The sequence below is a fragment of the Lichenostomus cassidix genome, chromosome Z (genome assembly GCF_008360975.1).
Source record: "Lichenostomus cassidix isolate B80296 chromosome Z, HeHo_3.0, whole genome shotgun sequence".
NCBI lineage: Eukaryota > Metazoa > Chordata > Aves > Passeriformes > Meliphagidae > Lichenostomus > Lichenostomus cassidix.
The window spans coordinates 39,145,436-39,165,370 of NC_139511.1; the positions used below are offsets into that span (position 1 = coordinate 39,145,436).

Genomic DNA, 19,935 nt, shown 5'->3' on the forward strand with positions numbered 1-19,935 from the left:
CTTATCTGGAAATTGGAGATTTAAGCTGAGAAGCTCATTTGTATTAGTATCACTTACCATGTTGCTGTTCATAGGAACTCTGCAGGTTCTCAGTACTACTTTGACACACATGAGCAGAAGTCTTTGGATGCAGTAGTTCAGAAGAATATTTCTGTTTTTCAGAAATAATATAAGTGCAGGATGCTATTTCTCAGAACTCTTCTAAGAAAAAGGCACAGAAATTTGTCTTGTGATTGTTCTTTTCATAATATTAAATTAAAGGATATATTTACATATTAGTTTATTTGTACTTAGCTTGTTTTATGTTAAATTTTGATTGCATTTGTATAAGATAATTTTCTTTGTTAGCTGTGGTTGTTAGCCCAACACAAGGAAGGAAGCTTGTAATGCTAACAGTCACTTTACCAAAGAGGGATAATCATAGATTCCATAATTGGATAGCCATCTTTCATAGAGGCAGAATGCTCTGAGACAGAAATCTGTGCTAGTCATGAGACTAAACAGCAGTTTCTGGCATATATGATCAGTTCTGAAAGAAAAATGTGTGGGTCAGATGGTGCCTGTTAAGAAATCATGAGCTTTGGGTAACTCAAGAATTTGCCAGATTTTGCTAGCTGTTGATTCTTTTGAGGTTAGACAATGAAAATTCTTGTCATTTTTGAGAATAGAGGCCTGTGAATATGTCTAGTGCATTAAAAATACAGTCTTCTGTAGGTGTAGTGCTGTAAGTACAGTCCTTCCTAGCAGTAGCACTGTTAGTGCTCTGTCATGGTGACCTGATGAAGAGGAAGCCAAGGGCAGCAACGACTGAACTGCAAATAAGTAATTTTCACTGCTGTCTCCAGTACTGTGTTCTTCTGGAGACAGACACTTTCCTTGTCTAGGGAGTGTCAGGAGTGTCAGTCTGGCAAACGATGCAAGTTTTTTCAAGGTTAAAAGGTATTGTGTAACAAAAGTTGTACCACAGTACCTAGCAGAGCCAAGTCACTAGACTAGCATACCGTAAGTATGCTGGCAGTGGTGATGTTAGCATTACATGCCACATATCTTCAAGCAAACAAGTACATTTACTGTTTTGCGTGCTTGTCTTGGCAGAGAGATTTGACAAAACGTAGCCATTTCTTTCTACAGTGGATCGCAGATAACTTGCACTGTAGAAAAAGCTGTCTTGGTTTATAAAAAAAGTATCACTGGTCTGTTTGTTAGGCCATCAAACTCAGTCATTCTGAGTCCCGATCAACTAGCCTTGGAAGCAAATGCTAGAAAAGAGCGACTAATTCTATGATCAGTATAGCCCCACTTTAAACAGAGCCACACTGGTAAAATTCTACATGATTAAAAATACACTGGGTAGGCCTCTGATATTTCAAAGTGTAAGAGTCATCACAATTCTTCAGTAAACATGAAGTGCTTGAAAAATGTTTCTATTGTCTTCCTCACATCCCATCTCAGCAAGAGCTGAGAAGCTCTGTGTATGCACTTAAGCATTTCAAACAATAATTTTTTAGGTATTTTGAATTGAACAGAACACTTAAGCTGTGGCCTTCAAATAAAAAAAGAAAAAGTCATGGACAAGTAGATTATTCATCTTGAACATGCTGGAAAAAATTGCCTAATACTTGCTTAATTGTTTTGCTTCAGTCCATGATAAAAGCAAGGGCGGGCTGCAACTTCAAAGTTGTACGGTTCTGTGTACTCTTACTGCTAACAAATATTCTGCAGCTGACTTTGATCTGGAGCCCAGGATGGGGCCAAGCTTTTCAGTGTCTTAATGCTGTGACTCTTTAGTTGGATTCTGTAGATGAACCTGAGCAGTTGTTCAGCCTCAAGCAGTCTTGTTGCCGCTCCTGTTCTGCTTCCTCTCTCATCCTGTGCCTGATCTGTTTAGTGAATAGCTACTTTGGGACAGTCTTGTATCTATTCTTTTTCACAAACAGGAATGGATTTCTAATTAAGCCTTTATCATTACTGTAATTCTTCAAACAAAAAGCCAGAAAGGCTCCTGTGGGACAGAATACATTTGATATACTGCATACCTTGTGTACATGTAAGGCAGTGAACTTTGCACTTCTTTCTTGTCTTACATTTCCCATTCCTGACATTGCTTGACAAAAAAAGATGTCTTTTGCACTTTCTCATCCTCTATTTCTGTGTATTCTCTAAGCAAACTTTCTGCTCATGTGTCCAACCACGAAACATGAATAAGTACAGGAATTGTGTACATATGCACTATTAATTTCTTCTCTGTTTAATTGCAGTTACTCTTAACCAGTTTTTACCTTTCACTTAAGAGAAATATATTATATTGCATGGGTTGACTGTTTCCACTGTTACTTTCTGTATGAAAGAGCTGTAGAGTTCTTTCATCTCTCTTCTTTGCACCCTTTTTCAAAGGAATATCTTATGCCCAGGAGCAGAGCAGACTCAGTTGCTTTGTGATGTCTGTTACAGAACCAGGCATCTTCTTTGTTCCTTCATTTCAAACTGCCTGATACTTGGGATACTTGGGAACACATAATAAAATACTTTGCAAATTTTAGCTTATTACTCAGAACAGAATCTTGGGTTGTTGGATGATGGATATAATATTAATACTTGAACTACAGTGATTGAAGATTTCTGAGGAAGAAAGTAGATTTGGAAAAGAAAGGAGAATTTTGAACAAAAGAATATATTAGAAAAAATAAATGTTTCAGTAGGGAGATGGCAGCTTATTAGTGAAAAAAGAATACTCATATCTCACAATTTTTTATCCACTTTGGCCTCATGAAGGATGCTATTATAAATGTAACAACAGCATCAAAAGCATGAGCTGTGGATGCACTTAAAGCAGAAGTAGCAGAAAGGGAGCTCACTAGTAGAACAAAACCCAGCCTTTTGCTGTAGTATTTTCATTATTATTCAAAATAAGCAAACAAAGAGCCGCTCCTGCACCTGCAACCTTTATTAGTTGGTGTTTGTGCACTTGTCCTTGAGTAGAGCTCACTTTAAACTTTTCAGTGACCATGAAAAAATAATTTCATGTACTTTCCCCACGGAGGAGTGTTTTTATTCACTGCTAGAATGTCACTTCCTCAACCCTCAGTTTCCATAGACTTGAAATCATGCTATGAATACAAACAAAAGTGGTTTATTTGAATACTAATAAAAGTTTCAGAAGAGCCAAAAGTACCTGAAAAACTGAGCCTTTCCAAACTGAGGTTTTCCAATGTACTTATTCAAGGAAACATAGTTATGAGATGACATCAGCTTTCTGATAAAATGTGTGTGCAACCACTCTGTGTTTCTCTTCTCTGTTTAAAATACTATTACCAGCTAGAAAGAGAGATATGTGGGTATAGCCAGCGGTGATGTTAAAGATGAGGAGCAGGAATCAAGCAAAACTTTGGTCTTGGTATTGTAAGACAGCATGTGCAAGCCTCATGGGAGGATGAAAGAGTAGTGCCTGGTGAGAGACTGCTGCTATAGGACTTGTGGTGTTGAGACTAGGAACTGCTAGCTAGAAACCAGGGGTTGAAAGATCTTTTGATTATCCAGGTGGCTGAGGGATAGTAGCCATGACCTTTGTCTGTAGAGTTAAGGGTGGAATTTAACCTGCTTCCCCACTACACAAATACTTCAGCTGAAGCAAGCTGAGAATTTCTATTGTGAATCCTTGTCATATTCTGAGGTTTCATGTGCCTGTATTACTTGGCACTGTAGCTCTGATTTTCATGAGATTATTGGCAAAGAATTAAAATTAAAAATACTGCGTTTTTCTTGTGTTGCAGCTCTGCAATGTCTGATTTTTTAAATTGTTTTGTCTTCTCTCTTCTTTCCCCAAAAGAGCCTACTCCTTTCATGTAACTGCAGATGGTCAGATGCAGCCAGTTCCCTTCCCTCCTGATGCCCTCATCGGTCCAGGAATCCCTCGCCATGCCCGTCAGATCAACACTCTGAACCACGGGGAAGTTGTGTGTGCAGTTACCATCAGCAACCCCACGAGACATGTGTACACGGGTGGGAAGGGCTGTGTCAAGGTCTGGGACATCAGTCAGCCTGGCAACAAGAGCCCTGTCTCTCAGCTGGACTGCCTGGTAGGTGAACAGGAATTCATGCACAAGGATAGTTTCTCTTTAGACTATGAAAAAAAAAAAAAATTAGCTGTCCTTGTTTGGATTTTGTTCATATTAAAAGGAAATAGAGGGCAGATCTCTTTCCTGGTGCCCCTTTTTTTCATACATAATGGTATTACAGAGAATAGTGCTGGTTTGTTTAGTGATCATCACTAAGGGTCAAATAACAGATTAGATAAAATTTTTCAATGGAAGTGTACCTGATTTTTTTCCCATTCTAGTAAAACTGCTGATTTTTGTGCATGAGTTTAAAAGGTATGTGGCTTGTCTTATGCAGGGCTGCAGAGACCCTTCCTAGGTCTTTCACTCACAAAAGGAGAGAAACACTTATTTTTTGTAAGATGGTAGCAACCACATACTGAAATAATGTGACACAGTACCAAAAGTCACTTTAAGTCTTGCTATGCTTTTTGTTTATGATCCACCAGTTATACATACAGGCTGGTTGTTTTCACATGAGCAGGATACAAAAGGGACTGGGTACAATAGTACAGGTAGCTGAAAAGCTAACTCAAAAAAGGTAATAGCTCAACAGATAATATTTCTCAGTAGAAGCTATGTAGAGGTGTGTGCTGTGTTTACTGAGAAGAGTTAATGTTGTCAAGCACAGCAATATGTATTGTGAATGGAAATTCTAGCTTCAGTGTTGATCTAATTAAATGTGGTGGGTTTTTTGTGATTTTTACCCTTTATCCTTTCTTTACTGCTATCATTTTTTAATTGCCTAGTAGTAACAGTGCAATTGAATAGGTATTCTGTTCTGAGGCAGGTATCTGTCTGGCTGCAGAGCCTTCATTTTAGTTATAGAGCACTAATGACTGATTAGCCAACATTTTAAGTGGTCTGCTTACTGCTCCTTTGCTGCAAATTAAAAAAAATTGATAATAGAATGCTGTTAACTACTTCTTGCAGTGTTTCTTCCTATGTGTTGAGTTACAGATCTTAACCATCAATTTAATAAAAAACTGTTGCCAGTCAACCAAGGATGTAATAAGGAAAGGTAGAAATGTGTTCTGTTGCTAACTCCCCCACAATACCTCTCAATCGACAATAGTGTCACAAATGAGAGATTAATAAGCACAATAAGAGTTACGTTGAACAACAAAGGATCAACATAAATACAGAACCAATACAAGAATCCTTAATATTTTAACTTTAACGTAGGGAATGCAAAATAGTATGTGAAAGAAAAATTCAAAAATCTGAAGGGCATGAGACTAGAATGACATTTTCATATAGGGTTGTTAAATGCCAAATGAAAGGTCATTTGCTTTAATATTTCTATTGTTGGTGACCTTCACTGATGGAGTACATTTGCAGAAAAGCAAGCTTACTTTGGCTCTGTTTTTGTGTAATGAGATAGAAAACTTGCCATTCATTAGGTTTGAAACAGAGTAGACTGTGGCAACAGGAGTCTGCAGTTTTAATTCCTGCAGGTGCAGTTTCTAATTAGTGATGAGAAGTAGGTGTTTCAAACCTTTTAGAATCTGCTGGTTCCTCTTCAGTACTTCGGTAATGAAAAAAAAAACCAAACTGTTTGAAACTTTGATGCAGTCAGAATCATATTAGTGGTCATTACTGGCAGACATGTAACTGAGGTGATTTGTGTTGTACAGAACAGAGATAACTACATCCGCTCCTGTAAATTGCTGCCTGATGGATGCACCCTCATAGTTGGTGGGGAAGCCAGCACATTATCCATATGGGACCTGGCAGCTCCAACTCCTCGTATAAAAGCCGAGCTGACATCCTCAGCACCTGCCTGCTATGCTCTGGCTATCAGCCCTGATTCCAAGGTGTGCTTTTCCTGCTGCAGTGATGGGAACATTGCAGTGTGGGATCTGCACAATCAGACATTGGTCAGGTGAGTCATTGCTTGTTCACAGAAAATTTTAATAGATGTTACTCTTTGGACAGCTACATCAATATTTATCTTCCTGAATAGGGATCATGACAGCAAAGTAAATAGTGTGTCCTATTCAGAGAAATGGTTTAAGTTAGGCAGAAACTAGTTTTGGTAGCTTCAGCCTAGTCTTGGAACGAGTGCTGTCAGGGCTCAATTGGTTGGTCCATAACCTACTGTAGTCAATGTAGAAGCTCCTGTGGTTTTCTGTTATTTGGGATTGTTCTGCAGGTTTCTACAAGCAGCATTCCTGTTCGTTTGTTGTTGGTATTGTCTGAACGTGCCTTTTAGGGAACACTTTGAGGTTTGTTCTTTTCCTTTGTCTTAAGCCTTGTTAAGTAGATTATTTTTAGTTCTTATTTAGTGATGGTAAGTAGTAAAATTAATCTTACAAAAGTGGTTAAAAGTGTGGATACTCTCACTTCTTTAGGAAAGCACAGGGGCTTACTATAAGATAAATCTTAGTTTGTGCTTACTAAAGTAGTGATGGCTTACAATATTTTGAGAAGGGATAGTCTAATTTGGAAAAGGCTGTGATACCTCAAAAGTTCTGAACACAAAAACTGAAGAATATGCTTAGTCTGCTGTGTTTCAATTAAACTTCCTGTATATCCATAATTAGCTGTAAATTACATGCAGAGAGTCGTATTAATGTGCATGCAAATTTTACTTTCTGTTGAAATTTTAGGTCAATAAATACACCTTTATTTTAAATGTATAAAGTTTTCAGTTTGTCATGTGCATGCTTAGTCCCTGTAAAGGTGCACTCTGTGACATCTGTGAATGTCTTGCTTTTTAAATGTTTACTCTGTGTGTTCCCACCACTTGCTGGCTGATCTTGCTGATTGATAACACGTGGAATTTCAAGAACAGAGCTACTGAAACAAAACGTGCCACATGACCTTTCTGTGGCAGCTCTTTGTGATTCATACCCTTCATTCCCAAGTTATCTGTCTTTTCCCCACCTACCCTCCCACTTTCCACATTGAGGCACAGGCCTTTGGTAAAGCTAGCTGCTGATGAAAAATGCGGGAGACTCAGAGTGCTTTTGCCAAAGGATTAAGAAAAACTTGAGATGACCTTCTGGTTGCTGAAATCTGAGAGTTGCTAATGAGAAGGTTATAAAACAAACTGCACCATTTAGATTTTTCTAATCTCCTGCCACAGAGAATGCAACGTTGTGACTCAGCAATATTCATGTTTAACTATCTGGATCTCTATCTGGATCCCTTTCTATTAGTATATCTGCTTGTTATTTATCTTCTTGACTTGAAGCCAGAGAAAAATACAGAAGCTGTTTTCTGAAATTGGAAGTTTTGTGGCTCTTTGATTTAATCTGGGTTATCCTTAGTGGTTTTAACTATAGTTACTGTGCTTTAATGCTCTCACAAGGGAGTTTTTCTGGTTTTTGGGGGGGTGGGGGTGCTGATTTTTTGTGGTTTTGTTTTGTTTTATTCTGTTTTGGGTTTTTTGTTTTATTTTGTTGGGGTTTTTTATTTTCAAAACCTGATAGGAAAGATATGACTTTATTCAGCTAACCATGATGCAATTCATTCCTCTAGCACCTGGAAAATGTTTTTATAATACTGGTATTTAATGCTCAGTGAGAGGGAGGGGCTGATTCTTGCTCATCGGCAGACACAGAAGAGATGACACACATGTACAGAGTCCAAAACTAACACCACAACAGTGTTTACCTTGAGCTCTGGCAGGAAATCATTATTCAATCTGGTTTGTTTTATCAGGCAATTCCAGGGCCACACAGATGGAGCCAGCTGTATTGACATTTCTAATGATGGTACCAAGCTCTGGACAGGAGGTTTGGATAACACTGTCAGATCCTGGGACTTGAGAGAAGGGAGACAGCTACAACAGCATGACTTCACATCTCAGGTAACTGGATTTTCCTACAGACTGGGAGAATGTGTGGGGTGGGAAGGAAACCCTTAGGATGAAAAGTGAGATTTAGCACAGTAGAACTGACAGATTGTTTCCTCTTTTCCTTTTGGCTGCTCACAACACAGTATTTTGGAGCTTTCTTGCGGGCTTAGATTACAGAAGAAAATGATAGCCTGATGCTACTCTCTTTTCCTATTTTTGCAAGTTAATAGGTAAAAACAGGGATTGTTTAGTTATTTGAATTTTGAACTTCAGTTTTATTATTGAACTATGACAATTTGCCCGTATCTCTCTCTGTCTCCCTCTCCCAAATAATTCTAACTGCAGGAAAAATTACCTGTAGGAAAGAAATTAAAAGGTGTAAATATGGTTTAATTTTCAGATATTTTCCCTTGGTTATTGTCCCACTGGTGAATGGCTAGCTGTGGGAATGGAGAGCAGCAATGTTGAAGTGCTACATGTAAATAAACCAGACAAGTATCAACTGCACCTTCATGAGAGTTGTGTATTGTCACTCAAGTTTGCTTACTGTGGTAAGTTGGCCTGAATGTAGAACTGGAGGTCAGGGCTCTTAATTCGTGTTTTGCTGATTAGTTATTTCATAGTCATTAGTTACTACATCTCAGTTTCTCTAGTAATGCATAAATATCCCTGCTTTATGAATTCAAATGCACTTATCTACAAACAACCATCTGTTTGTCTAGAGGCTGCTGTGGGGATTCATTCATGTGTAAAAAGCTATTTCTGTTTGAAGAGTTTAGGGATTTCCTAGTATGTAACACACAGCAAAAGCATGAGTGTCCACATTGATTGTAAGCAAAAGCACTGTGTTGATTAGTGGTGAGAGCTTTTATTAGAGTAATTAGTGAACAGGTTTCATTGATGTGAATTGAAAACCCAAAATTTGTCAGATGTCTCTTTCATGGTTTTGTAATCCTTCTTGTTTATATTCTAGGTAAATGGTTTGTGAGTACTGGGAAAGATAACCTTCTTAATGCATGGAGAACTCCTTATGGAGCCAGTATCTTCCAGGTGAGGATGATGTTGTTTTTACTGAAAAAAAATAAAACCTGCAGAGTCCCAAGAGTGCACTCAGATAACTTCACATATATGATCTGCCCAAAATGGGATGTTGAGAAGAGGGTAACAGACTTTTTCTTAAATGATGTAATATATTTCTATTTTTCTTCTAGTCCAAAGAATCTTCATCAGTGCTTAGCTGTGACATCTCTGTGGATGATAAGTACATAGTCACTGGCTCTGGAGACAAAAAGGCTACAGTCTATGAAGTTATCTACTGAAAAATATGATGGGGATATTCTTTTAGAAGTTGAACTGGGCCAAAATTGTTCTTAATTGTAGAAGTAGAAAGGTTTTGAATTTTTGAAAGGAACAAAGGTGTTGAGGTTCCAGACCCTGCCATGAAATTACTCCGATTTTTCAGAATAGAAGGCGACATCCAGCAACTAAGTGTTGGCTACGTGGACCAGACAGAACACAGAGGCAAGATGGACAGATGTAGCCTAGGTTTTTGACATAATTTTTAAAAGCCAAGTCTACTGAAGAATGTTGGAGCCTTTTATTTTTTCCTTTGTGACCTCATGCAAATTGTTCTCATTGCCTGAATATGGGGGATAAATACCTTTCTGTTCCTTGCAGTTCAAGTTGCATTCTGTCCTGTGTAGAGCAGCAGTGTCTCAGATGAACTTGTTATCTGGTTTTGCATCTTGTGATATGTTTTTGTATTTTTGTTGAAGGTCAAACATTTGTATAAATTGTAAATATATTTAGTTTACTACAGTAAAGGCTTTAGTACCAACAACCAGTCTTCCCCCTTGCCCTGTCCCTGCCTGCCCTGCTTATTTAAAATTAAAAACCTTTTGGGGATATAAGTACCTTTTTAGAAGCAAAAGCAAACACTATGTATAGTTTGAAAATGGTGTCTTATTCTTTATAACTATTCTTAGATTCCTTTATCATACTTCAAAGTAGTTGATTTGACATATTAGGGTATCAAGTCCAGTAGATATTGTCTTGTTCTGCAGAAAACTTAACAGGCAGTTTTGTACGAATAATAGTGTAAATATAAAAATTGAACATTTCATAAAGCTGTGCAGTTTAAGTTTATTCTGATGTCCCATGTATATGTTCTTTGGCAGATACAGGAATTTGTACCTGATCATAACTCATTTGGTCATTTCTCTAGAAGAGGAGGTGACTTCCCTGTCCTTTTTCCCCCAGCTGAAGAGAATTCATGAGACTCCATTTCAACAAAGTACATCAGAGCCTTTATTCGTTAACTGAGGATGTCTGTGATTAGATAAACTAGATGGGTTGCATCCTTCATGTTTTACAGAGAAGTGGTAATGACCATTTCCTTTTTAAAGTCTTGTCTGTACTTAGATACTCAGGTAAATTTAACTAAATTACCAAAAGTGTGAGTTTTACAGGGGATTGCTTAAAGATGTTAAATACTTGCAGGGTTGCAAGTGAAGTAAATTAAGCTAAACTAAGTTAAACTTGCTTCTTAATTTCTTGTGAGAATACTGAAAAAGGAATATTTTGATTTTTAACTAATCCACTCTATAAATTAATTAGAATTAATTTTCCTGAGTGTCCCATATTACACAGGCCTGTAGGCTCTATGTATTCATGCAGAGCAATCTTTGAGTCCTTTCCACTGTCACATCAGTGTGTGACATCTGTGAAGAGCCATGCTAAGCAGCCAGTTACCAAAGCTATGCATCTTCAGGTTTTCTTGGTGTACTCAAGGGCAGTGGATGAGAAGAGAATGTGTTCATTTTATTAAACTATGTTTTTTCAGTGTAGTGTGTTCTACCACTGTGTGCTAGACAACAAACGTTGTTATTGCACTGGTGAGGGCCATGCATTGCCTACGTTCTGTAATTTGGTTGGAATTTCTGTTGCTAATGGAGAGTACAGATGAGCAGAAGGATAACTTTGAACAACTAATTCGGATTACACAAACTGGCAGACAGAAGAGCTGCTTTCTCATTTTGCTAGCATTTTACAATGGCCTATGTCCCTGCTCTTTCAAAGACACGTAGCTAGGAAGAAACAGGCTTGACTGACAGATGCATTGATTGGATAAGGAATTTTTCATCTGGGGGTAAATTTTATCTCAGTTTCTACACTGAAGAAACACAGGTTTTCTTTTCCATTTACATGACTGTTCTATTGAAACCATTTTATAGTGTCTAGAATTGTAATAGCCTTAATGTATTAACATTGCATTCGGAATGTAAAATGTTAACCATTCAGGATAATCTGGTCTCCTAGATATTTAAAATTAGTTTTCTATCCATATGTATCCGTATATATATTTGTTGATTGCTTTGTTGTTAATTTGTATCTGTATGAAAATGAGAGCCCAGTTTAGGTGCTGGTCATGTTGCTCTCAGACACAGTGAGGGAAAAAGCAGAATCACCAGGCTTTTCAAAGAATTAACTAGATTTGCTATGTTGAAATACTGGGAAGTGCTATGCCATTTTTAAAAGGGAAAGTTTTAAAACAAGAGCATTTACTACATTACTTAATTTTTACACTTTACATATTGATGTTCCTCAGAACATCTCGCTCTGCCAGTGATCACTGACTTTAGCAGTACTGGCAAATTTGCTGTAGTTGGGATCTTTTGGATTTTTGCCAAACTGCTATCACCTTTTTACTTATAGGTGTTCTTTTGCTGTTCTCTGAAGTCAATATCAGAGGAACCAAGAATGCAAGTATGCTAACACACCCATATAAATTTGAAAAAAAAATAATATGAGTATAATGGGTCTGCTATACATTGCAAATTACTGCTTGCTAGTAAGATCACATTCTTGGCAATCAGGGGGTTCAAAATCAGTGTCAGGAAAATCATAAAATACCTTGTTTTCTTGGCTTTTAGAATGAACAGTGTGTCAGAGCAGTTATGGAATCAGAAATTATGCATGTGAATCATATTTAATCATATTTGTACCATATATTTCTTGATTTTAATTATCAGTTCTTTTTTTCCCTCTCATCATATCTGCTTTAAGTCCTGGGTCTGAAAATTAGTGAATGCATTTGAAAACTTGTGGATGCATCATTGAGACTTGTGGATGAGTGGTTCTCTCAATTCGCTATTTCAGATTTCACTTAATGTTTATGAAACATCATGGGGTTTTTCATTTGCCAGACAGTAAAGCCCAGTCTACCTGCAGATGTAATTTTTAATGAAAAGATAGATTCGCTCAACTCCTGGCATGTCTGTCTATGCAATTACCTACAAGATTTAAAACCTGTGGAGCTTCAAACTTCTGTATAAGTTCTTGTAGCCCTGTGTAAAGTAGTGGGTGGAAATAATTGCTTATTGAATGAAGAAACAGACCAACCAAGAGCAGCAGTAACAGAAAAGGCACTGGGAAAACCACATGGGAAAAAGTACACCAGTAGCTGTGGTGTAGGTCATTTTTTGGGGCAGTCAATTTAATTGCAGTCCTAAATGATTCCTTTGGTTAGCCCCTTTTTGGGACAGCCTTTGTGTGCTGGGTGGCCCTGAGTATTCAGAGATGTCTGAATGCCACTCTGGCAAATGCTAGTGCTGGATAGAAGCAGGGAGTCCTTACAAAAGACATTTTGCATGTCAGTGCAAACAATAACTGATGAAGAGGGGATTTGTGGTAATACCAATTCAACTGAGCAAAATCCTTTGCCAGCTTTAATATGTATATTTTGTGTATGTGCACTTGGCATAACCCTTCATAAATCATTTGCGCAGAAAGTCATGATATCATTCCACACAATGCATTTGACAGTGTGTCAGACTCATTCTTTTTGATTATAATTCCAGGCAATGACAGTTCCCCAAGTCAGTCCACAAGCCACTGGTACCTGAGAGAGAATTTTCATCTGCATTACTTCTTTCTAATTCATTAGGCATTTCATAAGCTTTTGTTCCTTTAAAGGAAAGAGTGAGCACTAAATTAATATGAATTTCATATACTGTTAAAACAAGTGTTGTTTTTCAATATAAGCATCAATGTAGGATCTGTCATCTAGTATCATACATCTGTGTATGAATCATCGATTATTATTTTTGGGCCACATTTTTGCACTGGTGATGCAAGTAGAATTTTCAGAAGCTTCTAAGTTACTCAAGTAACTTTAACTTGGATTGACAAACTGATTTTTTGTTTTGATGTTTAATTTTTGCTGGGGTTTTTTTATTTGTTTGTATTTTTGTGGAATGACTGGCCCATGTATGAGCCCATGTGATTAGTCTAGTTAGAATAGTCTGTCATATTTTCTATTATATTGGTGCAATTTTGAGTTGATGGGGAAATTCCACCATTCTGTTAATTAAGAAAGGTGGATTTTTAGGTTTTTGGGCTAAAGAGGAGTACTGACTTCTGATTTCGCACTACTGATAAAAGTGTTTACCCCTTAAATCACTTCACTGGAGAATCTGGACTGGCTCCAACTTTGCTGTCTCCTTGAAGGATTTTATTTTTTTCTCCTACCACAAGTGCACAGAAAGAATTTAAAAATGTAGGTCTATGTAAGACATCAGTCATGGTGTCAGACAGATACTTTATGAATCGGGAAGGTGAAGCAATTCAGAGTAGAACCTGACAAACACCAGAATGACAGAGATTTCATGGCAGGAAAGGCATAGGCAGAATCACAGAATCACGTAGGTTGGAAAAGCCCTCCAAGAACATCTGCTCAACCTTTGACTGAACATCACATGTCAACTAAACCATGGCATTATGTGCTGCATTCAGTCATTTCTTGAACACCTCTGGAAATGGTGACTCCACCACCTCCCTGGGCAACCTGCTCCACTGCTTGACAACTTTTTCCATGAGAAAATTCTTCCTGATGCCCAACCTGAACCTCCCCTGGCTCAGCTTGAAGCTATGTGCTCTTGTCCTGTGGCTGAGAGGAGAGGCTGACTGACATCCACCTTGCTACAAGCTCATTTCAGGAGTTGCAGGGAGTGATGAGGTCTCCTCTGAGCCTTTTCTCCAGGCTAAACAATCCCAGCTCCCTCAGCCACTCATTCAAAGACTTGTGCTCCAGACCCTTCACCAGCTCCATTGCCCTTCTCTGGACATGCCTTGATGTCCTTATTGTGAGGGGCCTGAAATTGAACACAGGATTTGAGGTGACAAGGATAGGGAAAATCCCTTCCCTAGTCCTGCTGGCCATGCTAGTACTGACACAAGACAAAACACTGCTGGCCACCTGGTCACATTGCTGGACAAGGGAAAATGAGAACACAGAAACATATTTTAGGTATAATCTAACATGCAATCTACAAAATTCATCTAGAGTGACATTCCAGTGTTCAACTTCACTGACTTCTGTTTTTCTGTAAAGTTGTTCAAATGTTTCTGCATAGTTATTCAAGGGCACTTGAGCTGTGTATTGTCACTGGAAGTGGGCATTTGTTTTACATCCATAAACATCTAATCATCTAAGAGGAAAGGGAGTTAAATCACAGCCAGTTCTCAACATTTACCATTACTTTTTATTTCTGTAGCTTCCAAACAATTGATAATCCCATTTTCAGCAACAAGCTCCCAAATGTCCCATTGCAGCTTAAGTGCTTAGTGCAGTGTGGTAGATTTTGCAAGGGAAACCAGACATGTTAAGAACTGGGTGCTTGAAAAATCTGCCCTATGGGTCTAGCTTAATGACATTTGTGAGAAATTTACGCAGGATTTCTGCTCAGCTATATAAGAGAGCTCAAACGCTGACTTAAACATTTTCTAAACCAGGAAAAACTGTGTTTTGAGCACTTTAGGCACATGGGTGGGCTTTGGGTTTTTTTGCTTTGGTTTAGATTTTTTTACTATTTTGTGCTGATTTATTTCTTTTCTTCTTCCGACATAATGTCAAAAAGTATAAATTGAATACCACAAGAAAACATGACGGAAAATCAGAAGAATGAATATTAGTCTTCAGAGGGCAGAGTATTGTGGAAGATGCTGTATCTCAAAGCAAAGAACCTACTGCTTCGGTGATACATTAATTCTTGAGAGAGCTGAACTTCTGCTTCTTTGAGGCTAAAGTGCTGCTCAGAAAAGTGAATACCAAAAAATTTCTGTTGTGAGGACAAATGTTAGTTATCATTTTCAAATCTGAGCAAGTTTTTTTGGGGAGTTTGGGTTGTTACGGTTTTGTTTTGTTTGTTTGTTTTTTTCTTCCCATATTTCTTAGATCTGAGTCTCACAGTTCACTCCTAGAAGCTGAACAACAGTCCATGCCCTTTGTGGCACAATGCATTACTATGCATTACTAAGAACTTAGTTGCTAGTAAGCCTGTTGATGATACATGGAATACAGGAAAATCTGGTTGAATATTTTAATGGATAGCTGCATAGATTATATTGGGCAGTGTCTGTTGTAATGATTTCCCTTACTAAAGCAAGCACTCAGAGATAATATAGCTGCATTATTCTATACTCATACTTATTTATGTAATTCCTGGTTTTGGGTAGTTGACTCTTCATAGATAAATTCTGTGGTTGCATCTGAGTTAAAACTTAAAACTATGACATCTTTCCTAAAATTTCACGTGTGATTTTGGCCATATTTTTGTAAGGTTGTGTTGATTCATATGAGAGATGCTGAAGGAACACTTGACAATTCTATTGTGTACAGCTTGGCAAGGGTTGCCTTTGCTATGTTCAGAGTACAAAGATATAGTATCTCTCAGGCCCTGTTTCTATCTGTTTTCCCCCAAAAATGAGTTCGAGGTGAAGATAACACATAGTCTGGAGACTAAGTAATGAAACACTGTTATCGTTATCTCTTTTGTATGGTGTGTCATTAACACAGAAAATGGAGATGATAGCTTGTAACTGCAAACAATAAATGCTGTTTTTCCTTTGAGCACTGATTTTAATGGCAGTTTAAAGAAGTTAACAAGCAGAATGAAGGGGTCATAAATGAAAGTTAACCCATAGCATTGGGAAATTTAGAAATCACTTGTTACTTTCCTGGTAGTGAGCCTAATTTGTTTAAAATCAAATCCATCTGCTCATTTCACAGTCTTTGTCACACTTCCTTCAGTAATCTGTAGTGGATTACTCCCTTACTCTAAAAATTGGCTGCAGTTATGATAAGCTAATACCTCTTTATTTTGTGGTTTGCTGTAGCACAGTATTTTTCAGAGCAACTAAGATTCCCTTTATTCCTAAAAAATAGCCAGCTACTGAGGGGGTTTTTTTTTGCCATTGGACCTGATTTCTTTTTGATTAGATTTCAAGTAAATATACAATCTAATGGCTTTGCAAGTTCAGAATATTTTCTAATTGTTTATGAATCAGCCAAACACTGCTGTTAAGTATGTAAATGTCCTTAATGTCAGCCTGGTATTTGCTTAGCATGCCATGCATGCAACAAAACTTTGGAGTAATTCAACTTTTGTGGCCACATTAAATTTACTTACTGGAATAAGTTTCCTTTTTCATACAGAAATCAGTTTACTACTGTGCTCCCTTGTGTTTCCTCCTGAGTATACATTAGACCTCTAGAGATGTTTTAATGAGTTATACATACATAACACTTCTAACTTTCTCTGTCTTTCTGATTGTTATGTGAGATGTGTATTTCTGACAGCAGTTGAGTGAATAGTCACAAATATATGATATAATTGAATTTTTGAATGTGTACTTCAAGAAGTTTATAGGCTTGTATAGATAAATCATTAATTTTCTTTTGTTAAATTCAAGATTTTCAAGTCTTGATACTCCTGTATTTTTATTAGTGAATCTGTTTAAGGAAATACTTCTGCATTTTGGATGGTTTTCATAGCTTTTTTGTTTATGTAGACACTCTTCTTTGTTGAGTACAAGTTATTGACCTGGTATTCTATTTATAATTCTTCCTGGTTCTTCAGTATTTTATCTAGCTGTAACTTATTAAAAACCACAAATATGAAGTGGGGATATTAATGACAAGTGGTTTAAATGTGTGAGTTTCAAAATGCATGTTAGAATATTTCGACACTTTGTTCACTGTAATTTTACATTTTTTCATTACTTAAGTAATTAAAAAAAATCCTTAGGGTTGAATTATAGTAAAATTTTATACATCTCAGTACTAATTTTGTCTCCCAGCAGACAGCAATAATTTAGATGGGATTGTTTCTACTCTACCTAATTTATTCTTGGGCAGGGGGAAGGGGAAAAATATTAACCTTGCAAATTTTGCTAATTACAATAATTTCATTACTATTGTTAATTGTTTTTAATAACCTCCATGCCTTCAGAAATTTGGTCTTCTATATTTTGAAGAAAAACATACAGATATACAGGGTTCTGTAATAGAATGTGTTTACAGTATTTATCCCCTGGGTTAGCTGTAACAGTAAGGGGAAGTACAGTGACAGATACCACTTGCAATAGTTGCTAGTGCTATGTGCCTTTGAATCATTTTCTTTAGTCCATTACATTTTTTTGTAATCTTAGGTGAGGTTAGCAGCTTTAAATCAGTTTCATTTCTATTAAAGTGGATATGATAATACATTCTTAGAGCTTTACAAGAATTATTAATTTTAAATAATTTTAAATCTGCAAGGTAAATGGTTGCATGGATGGTTTTGAACTGATTTGACAGTTCAGGTTAACATCTTAGGTTTCAAAATCTGTTAGAGAAGGGGGAGAATTTACCAGTTATATTTGGGGTTTTTTTTATTGCTTTCGTTTTGTACTATATATGATTGGTGGGACTTTCTTACCACAGAGGGTATGCTCACATTTTTAATGTTCCCATAGTTTGCACTCTCTGTTTCATTTGAATTTAGCTTACAAATTAATCGCTTTCCATAGCTGTCTGCTTTGTACCTTAAAAAGTATGAAAATAATCAAAATATCGCTGTTTAACAGAGACGCTGTATATTTCTGTTTCTGATGTGAATAGCATTTAGCAGGGCTTGTCTAGTTAAAAGGCAGTTAAAATAGTAATCACACATGATCTGTGTCTAACTATTGTTCATAGAAAAAGTGCAACAAAGTGATATGTGGTGATAACAATTCAGAAGGAAAAGAATATGAAATTCAGATAGCAGCTTGAACGATTTTCTGTTAGCATGGGGCCCAATAACACTACAAAGCTATAAACTCTGTCTTTCTAGATTGCCCAGTTAGGTGGCAGAGATGCAATTTGTCTTTTCTGAAGCCGCCTGCTGCTTGCTAGCTCCATCTCCTGTCACAGCCTATTAGCTCCCCAAGAAAATTGGTGGGAAATTGCCTGCAGATTGTAGGAAATTGCATCTCCAGGCCCTGGAAAAAATGTAGGATAGCACAACACTGATCCTCCCAGAGCAGCTATTAATACAGCAAAAGCTGACCTTTGGCATGGTGTGAAACGACTTGCTGAATAAAGACTGTATTATGTGTGGTTGAAGGAGGGAAGGAATTATTATCCTAGCAATGCTTGTAGTCAGCCTGTTCCAGGAAGCTTAAGCATTAGCAGTAGGTTTTGCTGCCCCCAGCTCATTACCTTTGGAAGGTGGGAGAGGAGATGTTAGAGCCTTATACAGAAATTTCATTGTACAGAGGGGGGGAAACCCACCACGTATTTAAATGTTAATACATATGAAATTCAAGGGTTTAGTGACAAAGTTGAAAGGTAATTTATGAAGCTAAACTCAAAAAAAATTAATAGGTGCCTCTGCTCAGTCGAGTCTTGGTCAGACTAGGAACAACTTTTTGACTATTTCATTCTAATTATATATATGTATTATACTTTGGATTTTGGAGCAGTTTCAGTGAAATGGAACTGATTTGTTCTGTAACTGTAAACTGTAAAAAGTCATGGGATACACATTACTTATCATAGATTCATACATTTTAGCATTAAATTCCTTGCAGCTAGGAACCTCACATCTGTCATATTCAAACCAGTTCCCATGTGTTCTTTATGGTGTGAAATGCAATGAGTTTCATCCTTTGTCATTTCTACTAGAGCTACCTTTCTAATTCTGTACTTTACCTCAGTTTTATAGGGCCTTTCAATAAAAGACTCAGCTTTTCTGTGGATCCTGAGAGAGAGGATATGTAGAGTTACTTCACAACATAAAAATAAATGCCAGCATTTTTTTTGAGCTTGCAATTGTACTTAGTTGATTCAAAGCCTCCTGAGGAATATGTGGTTGTAAATCAGAATGGTGTATTGATCAGAAGCGAGTATGAGGAGGGCAGCAGCAGCAGGGAAAAAGTCATTTTGCAATCAAGAGCATTGCTGTTTTCAAACTCAGCTGAGATCTCTTGGTAACTGGCAGCTGCCCAGGGATCTAAGTGAAACCAATAGGTTCATTTCCTCTTGTATTAGTGTCCACTGCTGTAAATGAGCTAACAGGGCTTACGAGCACTCACCCAGCTGATTAGAGAAAATTAGTGGCCTGCCTTATGGAGCTGAGGCAGAGGAGCAGACTATAGGGCAGCATTGCAAAAAAAGGTATTGCACATATTCAAAGCACAGCTGAAGGGGATCAAGAGAACTTCATGTTGTGGGGCTCTCTGGACCACTGTTTTGAATTCTTGTGATCATGAATGCACACATATGTCAGTCTGAAATGCTAATTTGTTGAGGCATTGTCCTTCTAAATTAGTTACAGCACCTTTTGTGAAAGTTATGCAGTATAGTGCTGTGTGTCTTTTCTTGTAAATCACAAATACAGGAACAGAAGAGCTGTGGTGCTTGAGCCTTTATTCTGTATTTACAATAGCTGTTCATCTTCCAAGGTATTACATACTAATTGCATTCTCAAAATAAACCTTGCCATTTAGTAAAAAACTGGGTTTTTTGTATAGTTCAATACTATTGTTGGATGAGCAAAGAACATTTTACAGGACATAGAAAATCTGCCCTATTTAAAGGACACAGAAAATCTGCCCTGCTAATCACTGAATTTCCTTTCTCTTGTAACAAACAGACAAACGAAATTGGGTGATATAGTATTCACAATTTAATTTCTTCTGGCTGAGGGCTCTATGAGTGCTGTTACCTGCATG

At 37.3% G+C, this 19,935-nt stretch overlaps 1 protein-coding gene across 6 annotated transcripts in view; it reads left to right on the forward strand.

Moving 5' to 3' along the window:
* Window positions 1-19,717, forward strand: part of LOC146424742 (transducin-like enhancer protein 1) — an 82,380-nt gene extending 62,663 nt beyond the window's left edge. For all 6 annotated transcript variants that reach the window (XM_085043181.1, XM_085043185.1, XM_085043182.1 and 3 more), the window contains 6 exons: window positions 3,827-4,076; window positions 5,732-5,979; window positions 7,764-7,911; window positions 8,300-8,450; window positions 8,873-8,949; window positions 9,111-19,717. In XM_085043181.1, coding sequence (XP_084899307.1) covers window positions 3,827-4,076; window positions 5,732-5,979; window positions 7,764-7,911; window positions 8,300-8,450; window positions 8,873-8,949; window positions 9,111-9,218 — 982 coding nt within the window. In that variant the 3' untranslated portion in view covers window positions 9,219-19,717. The remainder of the gene's footprint in view (window positions 1-3,826; window positions 4,077-5,731; window positions 5,980-7,763; window positions 7,912-8,299; window positions 8,451-8,872; window positions 8,950-9,110) is intronic.
* Window positions 19,718-19,935: the final 218 nt, after the last annotated feature.